Here is a 16,609-nt window from a genome sequence, read left to right on the forward strand (position 1 = left end):
AAGTGAGAGAGTGGCATGGACATATATACACTACCAAATGTAAAATAGATAGCTAGTGGGAAGCAGCCGCATAGCACAGGGAGATCAGCTCGGTGCTTTGTGACCACCTAGAGGGGTGGGATAGGGAGGGTGGGAGGGAGGGAGACGCAAAAGGGAAGAGATATGGGAACATATGTATATGTATAACTGATTCACTCTGTTATAAAGCAGAAACTAACACACCATTGTAAAGCAATTATACTCCAATAAAGATGTTAAAAAAAAAATTAAAACAATCTCCACTACAAATCCCCCCCAAAAATAAATAAAAAATAAAGATGTTTAAAAAAAGGCAAAAATAAAATAAAATAAAATGGATAACTAATAAGAACCTGCTGTATAAAAAATAAATAAATAAAATAAAATTTGAAAAAAAAAAGTTAAGCATTTGCTTACATCAAACCAAATCACCAAAATATAATCTCATCATAAAAGTGAAATTGAAGTCAAAAGGAGGGGCTCTACTGGTGGCGCAGTGGTTAAGAATCCACCTGCCAAAGCAGGGGACACGGGTTCAAGCCGTGGTCCGGGAAGATTCCACATGCCACTGAGCAACTAAGCCCGTGCGCCACAACTATTGAGCCCGCGAGCCACAACTACTGAAGCCTATGCGCCTAGAGCCCGTGCTCCGCAACAAGAGAAGACACCGCAATGAGAAGCCTGCACACCGCAATGAAGAGTAGCCCCCGCTCTCCACAACTAGAGAAAGCCCATGCAGCAACGAATACCCAACGCAGCCAAAAATAAAATAAATTAATTTTTAAAAAAAAGAATGATTCAAAAAAGTCAAAAGGAAATCAACGTCAGGTAAGCATCAGCACTATGGCCTCTATAAGCCTAAGATCTCTTTGGATGTAGTGGAATGGGTGAGCTGCTAACAGAGAAATGTGTGTGGCAAGGAGCCAGCAAGTGTCGGAGGCAAGAAGGAGGCAAATCTCTTAAAAGCAAAACTGGAATTTGAGCAACATGCCCTGATCCCAGCCAGCACTTCTTGCCTTAGCAAGGCTTGAGGAGTCCATGTGCAGAGACTGGAAGGCGCTGGTGTAAAAGAAACTGCCAGAAGGTGAACTGAAGTAAGACACAGGGGCCTGAAGACACCTGGAGGTCAGGTGGGTGCGTCAGCAAACATGACGTAGCTGGGGAGCGCTGTCAGAAAGCCACAGGTGAGCCTTCCTTAAAGTTGACAGATTTGGCTCGTTAGCAGCAGCCACTCTGCGGTAGCGTTTTTTGAACAAGGGCCTGGGTAGGCGGTGGTTTGAAGGACTGAGCTGCAGAGCAGCCCTGTTTACACAAGCAGAGCCTACAGCAGCCCTGCCCCTTCACCCCATCAATCACCAGCAGTGGCTTCATCTCCTAGGGTACTAATGCCATTTGTTGATGCCCCAAAACCACACAGAGCAGATGTCCACCAGATTATAACTTGTTTTCATATAGGTTGAAAATACTCAGACATAAAAAGATTGAGACTTGTGAAAAATCACATGGTTTCCTAAGGCTATAGCTTCTCAACTCAGAGAATAGATGATATATTATAAGCATTGTCATTGGAAGAGATAATTAAATTTATGCTACCAAAACATGCAGAAGAAAAGTATTTTAGAAGTTTGTTAAGAAATGAATAAAAATATCACATTATTTTCCTGGATTTTCTGTTTGGGGTATTTTTAGCTATTTAATATTTATAATTTGCTATCCTGTCTTTTCTCATTCTAAATAAATATTTGCAGTCGTTTGTAACTTTGTGTTTTTCTTAAAGAGCATCTCCCCCATTGTATAAACTTAAGGACCTACAAATCTCCTGCATCTGCTCCGGACTGTCTACACACCCCACCAAATGTAAGATCCAATTCCTGCATTTGTTCAGTGGAGAAAAACTTCTCTCTGCTTAGTTAGCAAAGGAATTTAAATGAAGGATGCTGTGAATGTTTGGGATTAAAAGTGAAATGCCTTTGTATCAAAGGTGAGCATAAAGTTCAGTTGTTTAGGCTACATCAGTTACAGTGTTCAGCTACTACTTATCCTAAGGAAACGGGTGAGCAGCAGAAATAAACTGATGGGTATGTTTAAAACACACTCCCAGTTTGTTTTATGTATCTGTGAGTCTGTTTCTGTTTTGTTATATTTGTTCATTTGTTTCATTTTTTAGATTCTACATATAAGTGAAAACATACAGTATTTGTCTTTCTCTGTCTGACTTATTCCACTAAGCATAATACACTCTACATCCATCCATGCTGTTACAAATGGCAAATTTTTTTCATGGCTGAGTAATATTCCATTGTATATATATATACCACATCTTCTTTACTCATTCATCTGTTGATGAACACTTAGGTTACTTCCATATCTTTGCTATTGTAAATAGTGCTGCTATGAACATTGGGGTGCATGTATCCTTTCGAATTAGTGTTTTCATTTGTATAAACACTCAAGAGTACTCCAATAAAGATGTTAAAAAAAAATTAAAACAATCTCCACTACAAATCCCCCCCAAAAATAAATAAAAAATAAAGATGTTTAAAAAAAGGCAAAAATAAAATAAAATAAAATGGATAACTAATAAGAACCTGCTGTATAAAAAATAAATAAATAAAATAAAATTTGAAAAAAAAAAGTTAAGCATTTGCTTACATCAAACCAAATCACCAAAATATAATCTCATAATAAAAGTGAAATTGAAGTCAAAAGGAGGGGCTCTACTGGTGGCGCAGTGGTTAAGAATCCACCTGCCAAAGCAGGGGACACGGGTTCAAGCCGTGGTCCGGGAAGATTCCACATGCCACTGAGCAACTAAGCCCGTGCGCCACAACTATTGAGCCCGCGAGCCACAACTACTGAAGCCTATGCGCAATATAATCTCATCATAAAAGTGAAATTGAAGTCAAAAGGAGGGGCTCTACTGGTGGCGCAGTGGTTAAGAATCCACCTGCCAAAGCAGGGGACACGGGTTCAAGCCGTGGTCCGGGAAGATTCCACATGCCACTGAGCAACTAAGCCCGTGCGCCACAACTATTGAGCCCGCGAGCCACAACTACTGAAGCCTATGCGCCTAGAGCCCGTGCTCCGCAACAAGAGAAGACACCGCAATGAGAAGCCTGCACACCGCAATGAAGAGTAGCCCCCGCTCTCCACAACTAGAGAAAGCCCATGCAGCAACGAATACCCAACGCAGCCAAAAATAAAATAAATTAATTTTTAAAAAAAAGAATGATTCAAAAAAGTCAAAAGGAAATCAACGTCAGGTAAGCATCAGCACTATGGCCTCTATAAGCCTAAGATCTCTTTGGATGTAGTGGAATGGGTGAGCTGCTAACAGAGAAATGTGTGTGGCAAGGAGCCAGCAAGTGTCGGAGGCAAGAAGGAGGCAAATCTCTTAAAAGCAAAACTGGAATTTGAGCAACATGCCCTGATCCCAGCCAGCACTTCTTGCCTTAGCAAGGCTTGAGGAGTCCATGTGCAGAGACTGGAAGGCGCTGGTGTAAAAGAAACTGCCAGAAGGTGAACTGAAGTAAGACACAGGGGCCTGAAGACACCTGGAGGTCAGGTGGGTGCGTCAGCAAACATGACGTAGCTGGGGAGCGCTGTCAGAAAGCCACAGGTGAGCCTTCCTTAAAGTTGACAGATTTGGCTCGTTAGCAGCAGCCACTCTGCGGTAGCGTTTTTTGAACAAGGGCCTGGGTAGGCGGTGGTTTGAAGGACTGAGCTGCAGAGCAGCCCTGTTTACACAAGCAGAGCCTACAGCAGCCCTGCCCCTTCACCCCATCAATCACCAGCAGTGGCTTCATCTCCTAGGGTACTAATGCCATTTGTTGATGCCCCAAAACCACACAGAGCAGATGTCCACCAGATTATAACTTGTTTTCATATAGGTTGAAAATACTCAGACATAAAAAGATTGAGACTTGTGAAAAATCACATGGTTTCCTAAGGCTATAGCTTCTCAACTCAGAGAATAGATGATATATTATAAGCATTGTCATTGGAAGAGATAATTAAATTTATGCTACCAAAACATGCAGAAGAAAAGTATTTTAGAAGTTTGTTAAGAAATGAATAAAAATATCACATTATTTTCCTGGATTTTCTGTTTGGGGTATTTTTAGCTATTTAATATTTATAATTTGCTATCCTGTCTTTTCTCATTCTAAATAAATATTTGCAGTCGTTTGTAACTTTGTGTTTTTCTTAAAGAGCATCTCCCCCATTGTATAAACTTAAGGACCTACAAATCTCCTGCATCTGCTCCGGACTGTCTACACACCCCACCAAATGTAAGATCCAATTCCTGCATTTGTTCAGTGGAGAAAAACTTCTCTCTGCTTAGTTAGCAAAGGAATTTAAATGAAGGATGCTGTGAATGTTTGGGATTAAAAGTGAAATGCCTTTGTATCAAAGGTGAGCATAAAGTTCAGTTGTTTAGGCTACATCAGTTACAGTGTTCAGCTACTACTTATCCTAAGGAAACGGGTGAGCAGCAGAAATAAACTGATGGGTATGTTTAAAACACACTCCCAGTTTGTTTTATGTATCTGTGAGTCTGTTTCTGTTTTGTTATATTTGTTCATTTGTTTCATTTTTTAGATTCTACATATAAGTGAAAACATACAGTATTTGTCTTTCTCTATCTGACTTATTCCACTAAGCATAATACACTCTACATCCATCCATGCTGTTACAAATGGCAAATTTTTTTCATGGCTGAGTAATATTCCATTGTATATATATATACCACATCTTCTTTACTCATTCATCTGTTGATGAACACTTAGGTTACTTCCATATCTTTGCTATTGTAAATAGTGCTGCTATGAACATTGGGGTGCATGTATCCTTTCGAATTAGTGTTTTCATTTGTATAAACACTCAAGAGTGGAAGTGCAGGGTCATGTGGTACAGAGAGCAAACTAGCAGAGAGGGGTTGAGGGAGGGGCAAGGTAGGTGAAGGGGACTAAGATGTACAGAATACTAGGTATAAAATAAAGTTACAAGGATGTAACGTGCAGCACAGGGAATGTAGCCAATATTTTATAATAACTTTATATGGAGTACAATCCATAAAAAATAGCAAATCAATTCACTATGTTGTACCCTTGAAACTAATATCATAAGTCAACTGTACTTTAATTAAAAAACAAAAAACCACTCTCCCAGCCAATTTGATCGTATTTTTGCATCATCACCAAATCATGGTGTATTCATCAAGACAAACGTCACTAGTCTCTTCTCTCCAACTTCTCCTTTTCACTCAGAGGTATATTGAAAACTGTGAAGTGAGTGGTAGAGTGATCCCCAGGAAGTCTTCTTTCTACCTGTGAGAGGTGACCAAGCCTGGTTTTCCCATGTCTACATCAGGTTATTGTAGCCGCTGTCTAGACAATCAATAGATAGAGATGGGGTCATGAGAGTGACCCTCCCTTTTCTGGTCCTCTCGACTCTCTGAGGTGTTTTGAGCTAAAAGATGGTACTATGTTTTGTTAAAGTAATCAAACAAGGAGGTGGCTCTAATGCCGTGGTAGCCTACAAAAGCAGACCAAAAACTAAGCCAGAGTTAATGCACTGGAATCCAAGAAAATGAAACAACCAGCCACAAATAGCCAACTGGGCTTTCCCAAATAAGGCAATCGCTTCAGCTATAGTCAATCAAATCTTTTCCTTGCTTTGCTTCTGCATCTTCTCTATTAAAAAAAACCCTAGCTCCTGTCAGTGGAGCACTCCTAACCACTGTCAGTTTGGTGCTGCCTGATTTGAATCGATGTTTGCTCAAATAAATTCTTGAAAAAAAAATGTTAATATGCCTCAGTTTACCTGTTAAGTTTCTAAACCCACTCACTGTAGATTAAAGATTGAAAGTGGCAGCCTCAGCCCTGTCTTGGTTCACAACTCGTATTCCTACAACTCTTCCCACCCTATCCCCATCCCAGTGTCCTACAGCCCAGTAAGCAAACTCTCCTGCATGGTGATGATGATGATGATGATGATGATGTCTGATATTAAATGAACACTTACTAGAACACATTATTCTTAGCACTTGTTCATATTATCCCATTAATCATCACAACCATACTTGGAGATAGGTACTGTTCTTATTACTGTTTTACCAATGGGGAAACTGAGACTTAGATTCCTTAACCAAAGTTACAGATTACAAGTAGCAGAGTGTGGTACGCTTACATAACCATAAACCCTTAAATATTAGAATGTAACTCCAGGGGGTGGAAATCTTGTTGGTTTTGTTCTTTGCTATAGACACTATAATGTTTGTTGAGTGAATGAATGACTTAAAGTAGAGCATGCCTAGAGATCATTAAGATAGAGATTCCCCAAAGAGAGGTTTGGTAGAATGGAAGGAGATGGGTAGATCAGATGAAAAATAATGAGATCCTCCAGTTAGTTGGGCCATAACTTGGAGAGCAAATCTATACAACTGGGACGCATAGGTGTGTGTGGATATATGGGCAGGGGTGAAGGCAGGTATACATAATTGTTATATTTTGTGCTTTGTGGCTAGTGAAACATCCTTAATGACTTTACTAGTTATTAGCAGCAGGCTTTTTTCCCCAGATGATTTTTTTTTTGATATTTAACTTGAAAATAGTAACAAGTAGCCCTAAAGCTGGCTCATTTAATTCCATCATCATGGCTATGTTTACTGAAAAGTAGTTGAGGATTATTATCTTAGGATTTATTTCTTAAAATATCAAAATTGTGTGATATTATCACTCTGATGTAAATACACTCATCATCTGTTAGTTCTTTTGATTTATTCTCTACATAATGCTCCTCTTTGCCATATACGTTTTCTTAACACTTTTCGGACTTCTTCACACTTTCTTTTTTCTTTAAAAAAAATCTAATTTCCTTGAAATTCATTCCTCCTGTTGCTTGTCCTAGTCATCATGAATAAAATGTGTATGTATGAAGGCGTCAGTGTATATAAACGATGTGAAGCAGAATACATTAAACTGACACTGTCAGTCTTCTTTCAACACCAACCTCACACGCATAAATTTCCTTTTTTTAAGGAAAAAAAAAACCTTCCTACAAAAAGGCATTCTCAACTATTTAAGACCAGTTTTCTGGGGTTATATTCCAAAGAAGTGCCAAAACTTGCAATTTAATAAGTGAGAAATAGTTTTATACCCAGAAAATTTCAAGGGAAATTATTTATTACCTGGGTGGATGGGTTCACTCCAGAGGAACCAGCTGAAGACAGACAGAGATAGCACAGGGGGTTTCCTGCAAAAGAGTATTTATTAAGTTAGTCTTATTTAAGCATTGGCTTTTGTTGTAAAGTTAGAGGGCAGTTGACCTGGATGAAAATGGCCCTTAGATATAATGAAATCATACTTAACAATTGAGACATTCTTTATCTAAAAGATTCTTAAAAATAACCTTCTGAGTAAATATTAGTAACATTTAAAATATGAACAATTTAATAATAATGCTTGAAACTTTTTAATAGCTATATATAGCAGCCATCAGTGAATTAATATTTTGTTCCTATATATTTAACTAATGAGTAGTGTCTATTAAGGACAGAAATATAAGTATATAGTACTTTGTGAACCTGGTGAAACACCAAATATTGTTGGACACTAGCTTTTCATGTATAGGAGTCATATACCTGGAGGGCAAGCAGGCCACTACCTGCCACAGCTGACAAGACAAGATGAAGAACGAGATTATTTTCCTTGACATGGATTTATTATTCAACTGATTAATTTCTCAAATTTGAAATTAAGTGAACTGATAAAATAAGAAATTTCTTATAAATATGACAGAGGGATTCACAAAATTTTACTTAGACAGAATTTTCATAGATGCAACAATTTGTCTTTACTTCTAATTCTAACATTTACAGCAGATGCTAAGCATGAGGTTTTGATTGATACCAGGAGAAACAGTCACAGCCAAGGTAACAGGGCTCTTACTCTGTCCAGTTTTTAGTGACATGAGTAAAGTTTTTAGATTAAAGGTTACAGCTTACTTTCAAAGCTCTTTCCACACACAGTATTATTTTACAGATAACTTCCTTTCCCACTCCCTGAAGTTCCCATCTTCCTCGGAGAAGTTGAGAGCTGGGAGGTAAATAAAGCAAGAGGCACAGAGAGATGGAAGGGTGAGGCTGAAAAGATTTGGGTTGAGATTCAAACAGCCCAGGAGTCGTCAATAACATTTTTAACATTCGTTAAATGTTAAAAAAAATTAAAATATAGCCATATAATAGATTATACTCCCAAATCTTAGATGTGAGCCTGTTAGTCTTAAAAACACACAGAGGAATGTTGGCTAAACCTTGGGGAGTTGTATTCCTGTAGATTATATTTGGAGAAGAGATTTTGAAATACATAAATGATTTGGGAGATAATGGATTGCTATACGTAATTCACTGGAAAAAGTTTGCCTATATCTTAAACTTAAATCATCATTTCCAAAAGTGCGTATGTTTGCCAAACCTGTTAATTTGAATATATAATCCATCTCTTCTTTTTGAAAATTGTGGAAATACTAAAAAACAGTTGTCATAAAGGTTTAATTTTCACCTCTTATCTTGAACACTAGATTTTGTGTGTCCCCCAAAATTAGTCTTAAACATCACGGTTTTTCATGATCTAAATAACAGAATGAAGATTGAAATAAACTAATCATCTTGACTTTTTCAAATAGCCACGTTTGTTTTTTATAAAACAACATGAGGTGGGATGAATTGGGAGACTGGGATTGACATATATACACTAATATGTATTAAATGGATAACTAATAAGAACCTGCTGTATAAAAAACTAAATAAAACAAAATTCAAAAAAAACACATGAGGTCACTGACTGTAATTGTTTTTCCATATGAAATTCTTCAGTGAGTTCAACCTGTCAGTCATGTATAGCTGTTTTGCCTGAAAATAACTCTTTTGCTATTTTTTACATACATTTTGGCATCAAATTTCAGCATAACAAAAACACAAAGTTAACATTTATATTAGCTGATTTTTAAGGTTTGAAGTAACTGAATAGAAAAGTAAAAGAGAATAGAAAATTAAGAGGAAGATAAGTATTAATAACAAAGAAAGAGCAGAAATTTAGATTATTGCCTTGAAACCACATGGTCAGATGTTAGACTATTTATTTATTTTTTTTTATTTTTAAGATTAGGGAAGATGTTTTATGGCCACTAGCTATTCATTGTGTGGATTGTCATTTAGATGCAATTTTGCTTATTCAAGTAGCAATGTCCTGCTTTACAGTACACACACCTGAGCTCATCATAATTAGTCTCACACCCACCATTCATAAAATTGTATTAGACTGCTTTTTAAAAACTATTTTTCTATTAATATAACCTTCACAGCCATCCACAGAACCCTCTGTTTAGAGGTGACCATCAATCTGACATTTCCAGTTATCACTTCTTTGCTTTTCTTTATATTTTTATCATTATTATATGTATCCCTAATAACATAGATTAGTTTTGCCTGTGTTTTAAAATTCTTTCTAAATGGAATCATACTTCATGAACTTTTGCTTTTTGCCCAACCTTAAGTTATTAGATTCATCCATGTTACTGTGTGTCTTTATAGTCTGTTCCCTTCTAGTGCTGTGCAGTATTTCATTGTATCAGTATATCACAGTCTAGTTATCCATCCCATTGTTAATGGGTATTTTTATTATTTTCAGTTTAAGACATTTAAAATAAATATTTCTGTGAACATTCTGGAGCACTTATCTTGGTCCATATAAACATGTGTATCTCTAGTTATATCCCACCTAGGGGGAAGATTCTGGGTCACAGGATAATATGTAATTATTCAACTTTAATCAATAATGCTTCCCTGTTTTCCACAGTGGTATAACAATTCATACCCCTGCCAGTGGTAGGAGTTTCTGCAGCTCCATATCCTCGCCAACACTTAGAACTCTCAAACTTGACTTTTTTTATTTTTTATTTTTTTTTTACCAATCTGAGGGTATATTGTGTTTTTTAATTTGCCTTTTCCTTATCACCAATGAGTATTGAGTACCTTAGAAAATGTTTATTCACCGTCGGATACCTATAAATGCCTATTGAAATCTTTGGCCATTTTTCTGTTGAATTGTCTACACTTTTCTGATTGATTTGTATACATATTTTATATATTCTGAACAAGAGCCTTTTTCTGGTTATACGTCTTAGAAATATCCTGTGAGCCTTGCTTTTTTGCTATCTTAATTATATCTCCCTTTTTTTTTTTTTCAATTTTGACATTACTTTTTTGTGTGTGAACATATTTTACCAACAGGCTACTGACTGGAATATTCCATCTAGAACATGAAACATTCACTCTGCCACATTTTTCAAGTACTCATTTTGTCCTCACGTACATTTTTTTATTCTCATAAAAACACACACACACATAACATGACATCGATCCTCTTAACAAATTTTGGAGTGAACAGTACCGTGTTAAATGTTGAATAAGGACAATGCTATACAGCAGATCTCTAGAACTTTTTCATCTTGCATGACTAAAACTTTATTACCATTGAACAGCAACTCCCTATTTCCCCATACCCCTAACCCTTGGCCACCCCTTCTACTCTCGATAAGTTTGACTACACTGGATATTTCATATGTGTGTAATCGTGCAGTGTTTACCCTTCTGTGACTGGCTCATTTCACTCAGCATAACGCCCTGGAGGTTCATCCACGTTGTAGCATATGACAGGATTTCCTTAACGTTTATGGTTGACTAATATTACATTGTATGTATATACCACATTTCTTTTTTTCCAGCTTTATTGAGATATTATTGATATATAACATATTTAAGGTATACAGCATGATGATTTGATACATGTACATATTGCAAAACAATTACCACAATAAGGTTAGTTAACACCTCCATCCACCTACATAATTACCATTTTTTATGGTAATAATATTTAAGATCTATTCTCTTAACAGCTTTCAAGTATATAATACAATACTGTTAAAGTCACCATGCTGTACATTAGATCCCCAAAACTTATTCATCTTATGGCTAGAAGTTTATATCCTTTGACCAACATCTCCCCATTTCTCCCCCCACTCCCAAGCCTCTGGTAACCACCGTTTTACTCTGTTTCTATAAGATCAGTATTTTTAGATGCTACATATAAGTGAGAACATACAGTATTTGTCTTTCTCTGACTTATTTCACTTAGCATAGTGCCCTCAAGGTCCATCCATGTTGTCACAAAAGGCAAGATTTCCTTCTTTCTATGGCTCAATATTATTCCTCTGTTAGTGTGTGTGTGTGTGTGTGTGTGTGTGTGTGTGTGTGTGTGTGTATGTATCACATTTTCTTTATCCATTCATCCATCAGTGGACACTTAGCTTACTTCCATGTCTTGGCAAATGTAAATAATGCTACAATGAACATGGGAGTACATATATCTCAAGATACTGACTTCATTTCCTTTAGTTGTATACCCAGGAGTAGGATTGCTGCATTATTTGGTAGTTCTACTTTTAATTTTTTGAAGAAACTCCACTCTGTTTTCCATAGTGGCTGCACTAATTTACATTCCTACCAACAGTGCGAAATGATTCCCTTTCCTCCATATTTTTGACAACAATTTTTATTTTCTATTTTTTTCATAGTGGCCACCCAAACAGGTATGACAAAATATCTCATTGGAATTTGATTTGCATTTTCCTGATGGTTAGTATCTTTTCATATACCTGTTGGCCATTTGTATGTCTTCTTTGGAAAAATGTCTATTAAAGTCCTTTACCCAGTTTCTAATTGGACCGTTTCTATTTTTCTATTGAGTTGTATAAGTTTCTTATATACTTTGGATATAAGTTGCTTATCAGATGGATGGTTTGAAAATATTTTCTCCCATTCCGTAAGTTGCCTTTTGATTTTGCTGATTGTTTCTTTTGTTGTGCAGAAGCTTGTTAGTTTTATGTAGTCCCATTTGTTTACTTTTGTGTTTGTTCCTTGCACTTTTGATCATATCCAAAAAGTCATTGCCAAGACCAGTGTCAAGGAGCATTTTCCCTGTGTTTTCTTCTTGTAGTTTTAAAGTGTATGGGCTTGGGCTTCCCTGGTGGCGCAGTGGTTGAGAATCTGCCTGCCGATGCAGGGGACACGGGTTCGTGCCCCGGTCCAGGAAGATCCCACATGCAGCGGAGCAGCTGGGCCCGTGAGCCATGGCCGCTGAGCCTGTGCGTCTGGAGCCTGTGCTCTGCAACGGGAGAGGCCACAACAGTGAGAGGCCCGCGTACCACACACACACACACACACACACACAAAGTGTATGGGCTTACATTTAAGTCTTTAATCCATTTTAATCAGCATACATGCAATGCTTGTATCTTTGACTTCTTGCTGGCCATTGCCTTCAAAAATATTTTGAGGATTTTCTGAGGCCTAGAATGGCTGTTTTTCCCTTCAAAAAGGATTTGCATTTGCATCTGCCTGGTTTCATAGCGGGTTTTGCAGGCCTGGATCACCTAAGATTAAGGTCAAACCTTCAAAGTCCCTGGCCTGCCTACTGAGGGTACAAATCTGAGAAAGGATTCTTCTGAACCTTCCCAGGAAAGATCTGCTTTTCTTTTCCTTCTCTCTTTCTTCTCCATTCCAAAAGCACAAGGCAGCTCTCTCAGAATTCCCCACAGTTGTGGAGGTAGGAAAGGAAAATCTAAATCAGGTTCATTCATGCCTAAGGATGTTGCACCTGGTGCTCCAGCTCAGAAGAAGGGTTCTTCTGCAAAATTCCCCACCCTCAGTAGGCTGAGGGCTTTGACTTCCCTCTGAACATGATACAGACATGGAAAAAGTGTTCAAATGGTTGTGGCATCAACAAGTACCATCTGGATAAAGATAGCCTTGATGCTTCAATAGTCTGCTTACCTCGTAGTTACTGGATCTCATCCAAAAACTGGCCATGGAGAGCCCACTAACTTTTCAGATCTTGAATATTTTTATTTTTTAAATTGTTTATTTATTTATTCACTTTTGGCTGCGTTGGGTCTTCATTGCTGCACACAGGCTTTCTCTAGTTGAGGTGAGCGGGGACTACTCTTCGTTGCGGTGCGCGGGCTTCTCATTGTGTTGGCTTCTCTTGCTGCGGAGCACGGGCTCTAGGTTCTCGGGCTTCAGTAGTTGTGGCTCACGGGCTCTAGAGCGCAGGCTCAGTAGCTGTGGCTCACGGGCTTAGTTGCTCCGCGGCATGTGGGATCTTCCCGGACCAGGGCTCGAACCCGTGTCCCCTGCATTGGCAGGCGGATTCTTAACCACTGCACCACCAGGGAAGTCCCTGGAAATGAAATCTTGTTAAACTACTGTTTCCTCTTCTCTCCAGCACCAGTGGAAGTTGTGATTAAGCAGCAAAGCCCCACATATATTTTTTGAGTAGGGCTAATAGAATTCTGGGCATTTTGGAAAATCACAATTTGAGAGTCAAGAATGGGCTTTGGAGGACCATCTAAGGAAATTGATACATACCCATATATACATTTTGCTCATAATATTTTATTGTTTTCAGTGGGAGGGTTAATCTCAGTTACTCAGTTTACCATTACCAGAAACAAGACTTAGACGGCATTTTTAAAATGTCTTTTATCAAGATGGTTGGCCAAGCAAATAATTTTCCAGTTCCATTGGTTTCATCTGTTTACTTGTTTATTTTTAGGTTGGTTGGTGGGCATTTTTTCCTGTGCCATAATTCTTCTTTGTGCATGGTTCCCTGACTCTCTACAACACTTTTCCCTCCCACAGTGTCCTTTCCTGATCTAACTCTTCCTCATCCTTCAAGACAGACCAGGAATCATCTTAGGAAGTCTTATCCCACTGCATTCCTAAACAATCATAGGTGGTGTCCCCCATGCACTTTATAGCAGACAGAGACGGTATACTTAACAACCTAAGTATTGTCGGGGTGCTAGCTAATATGACTAGACACGCAGGCCAGTAAGAACAGATGCCAGCTGTAAACAACCAGGACTGGTGTGTACTGAGTAAATATTAGCTATGCTCGAAGCGTGTACTACAATCAGGTGGAGAACATGTGCACACTATCATATAGTACACTGTTCAATAAATTGAGTAATCTGTCACATCATATGGACAGGGAGCAATCATACTTATCCTGGAATCTTATGTTGCATGAATTCTTGGTGCAAAGAAAGCCCCAATAAATATTTTTTGAATTAAGTTAAAGAAAATCTGTAGGGAAGGAATTGCCTCAAATTTTCATTAAATAAATCACGTCTTATTCCTTCACAGCTTTAACCACTGGAAGTTCATAAACAATGAATTCGCTTCACTCATCCTGTTGTAACACCTCTGCTGAACTTTTGAACAAATCCTGGAATCCAGAGTTTGCTTATCAAACCCTCAGCATGGCGGATACAGCCATCCTCCCTTCCATGGTTGGGATCATCTGTTCAATGGGGCTGGCTGGCAACATCCTCATTGTATTCACTATAATAAGGTAAGGGCTTCTTTTTCTTTTCCGTAATTTAGGGACATGCTATACTCCTTCAATGAGTCCTTTTCCCCCTGTAGGATTTTTCTTAATGAAATAAGGTTTTGGAAATATTTGCTTAAGATAATTAAAGAAGTTCTACAGATATTTTCATCAAGTATTAAGTAACATCTGAGTCGCAGATGTCAAAATGTCAGTGCTTACTGTTGAGTCAGTGAATTTTTACAGCAGTGATTCTCATTTTTAGCTACATATTAGAATCATCACCACAGGGACTTCCCTCGTGGTCTAGTGGCTGAGAATCTGCCTTCCAATGCAGGGGACATGGGTTCGATCCCTGGTGGGGGAACAAAGATCCCACATGCCGCAGGGCAATTAAGTCTGTGCGCCACAACTACTGAGCCCGCGCACCACATCTAGAGAGGAGCCCGCGCACTGCAACAAGAGATCCCACATGCCCCTGATGCAGCCAAAAATAAACAAATATTTAAAAATTTAAAAAAAGAATCACCACAGAGCTTTTAAAAATCCTAATACAGAGTTTCATCCCAGACCAATTAACTCAGAATCTCTGGCAGTGGAGCCCAGGCAAGAACTGAAACTGCAAGGCAACCATTTTATTTTCCAGCAATAAGAGCTACCCTAAGAGGCTGACCTGGCCTGACTGGCAAAAGAGACTCTTTTGCACTCACTTAGACAAGAGAGATACTCTACCTGATCTACTGCCAAAGATTCAGGCAGTCATACGTGGTGGGCTGCTCCCCTCAATATGGACCACCCAGTGCAGGCCAAACTGAGAGGCACCTGCTCCCTAGTACCTCTCGTCTTTGCTTCATGTCCCCAACCTCATTCAGCTAATTTCCTGCTTCCTCTCAAACCTAGAGCCTAAGGTTTAACTTGGAGCATAAGAACAGATTACAGTCAGCCCTCAGTACCCATGGGCTCTGTATCCATGGGTTCCACATCTGGGGATTCAAGCAATCGTCAAAAATATGTGGCAAAAAATTCCAGAAAGCTCCAAAAAGCAAAGCTTGAATTTACCACGCCCTGGCAGCTATTTCCATAGCATTTCTATTGTATTTACAACTAATTACAGAGTATTTACATAGTGTTAGGTATTATAAGTAATCTAGAGATGATTTAAAATATTAGGGAGAATGTGTATAGGTTATATGCAAACACTACACCATTTTATATAAGGAACTTGAGCATCTGTGGATGTTGGTACGGGTGGGGGGCAGCTGTCCTGAACCAATCCTTCATGGATACTGAGGGACCATTGTACTTGTCCTCTACTGGCTTGACAAAATGAATTTAGAGTTAGTGTACACATGCCCCATCACTACATGATACCTTTGCTACCCCGATTATTTTCACATTTAAGGTTTACTTGTTTTAATACATATAAGGTGTTAAAAAAAATTTTGTCCTGGTCTCCGATCATACTTACAGCCACGATTTTAAAGATTTTTGTCCATATTTATAAATTACAAAATACATTCTAAATTACTACCAAAAAGGTGTTTTCAGCATTATATTAATACATAACTACAACAAACTTTTGTGTAGCATATTACACTTACAGAGCACAGTTGTAACCTCATTTACTCCTCAAAATGGCAATACTCATTTGAGGAAAGAGGCTCAGGAGAGAAAATAATTTGTCTAGCATCACACAGCTGGTAAGTAACAGTCCTAGCGCTTGAACTCAGATCCCATAATTCTAAATTCCAGGCTATATCCTCCACAATAATAACATCAAACAAATCATCAAAACTAGAAAGATGGTTGGATTTACCATGTGGATGGAAGAATCCTCACAGGACCAATTAAAAACAGGAGCAGCACTCCGGAGAGTGACAGGATGACACTCACTATCCCTGAGAGCTCTTCACTGGTCACTTTCCCCAGCTGGCTTCTCAAATTTTTATTGTCATTATCTCTGTAGTTAAGTGTAGTGTATCAATGGTATTTTTTTATGACATTCATAATTGAAGATTTATTTGGTATACTGGAATTCTACTTTTAATGAATTCAGACATTCCTTACTGTGTCCTGTAAAACCATTTGTGAATATCAAGCATTTAAAATTATATATATATATATATATATATATATAT

General features: G+C 38.2%; 1 protein-coding gene and 1 long non-coding RNA gene across 4 annotated transcripts in view; one reads left to right on the plus strand and one right to left on the minus strand.

Annotated features, from left to right (window-relative positions):
* The window catches only part of LOC102976558 (uncharacterized), a 269,687-nt gene that overhangs the window by 158,963 nt on the left and 94,115 nt on the right, over positions 1-16,609 (minus strand). For all 3 annotated transcript variants that reach the window (XR_008618393.1, XR_008618392.1, XR_008618394.1), the window contains one exon: positions 7,211-7,275. This is a non-coding gene — a long non-coding RNA (uncharacterized lncRNA). The remainder of the gene's footprint in view (positions 1-7,210; positions 7,276-16,609) is intronic.
* MCHR2 (melanin concentrating hormone receptor 2) overlaps positions 14,314-16,609 on the plus strand; it is a 22,431-nt gene continuing 20,135 nt past the window's right edge. The window contains 1 exon segment of the mRNA XM_007113864.3: positions 14,314-14,495. Within this exon segment, the coding sequence (XP_007113926.2) occupies positions 14,314-14,495 (182 nt within the window).

Source organism: Physeter macrocephalus, chromosome 10, assembly GCF_002837175.3.
Source record: "Physeter macrocephalus isolate SW-GA chromosome 10, ASM283717v5, whole genome shotgun sequence".
Lineage (NCBI taxonomy): Eukaryota > Metazoa > Chordata > Mammalia > Artiodactyla > Physeteridae > Physeter > Physeter macrocephalus.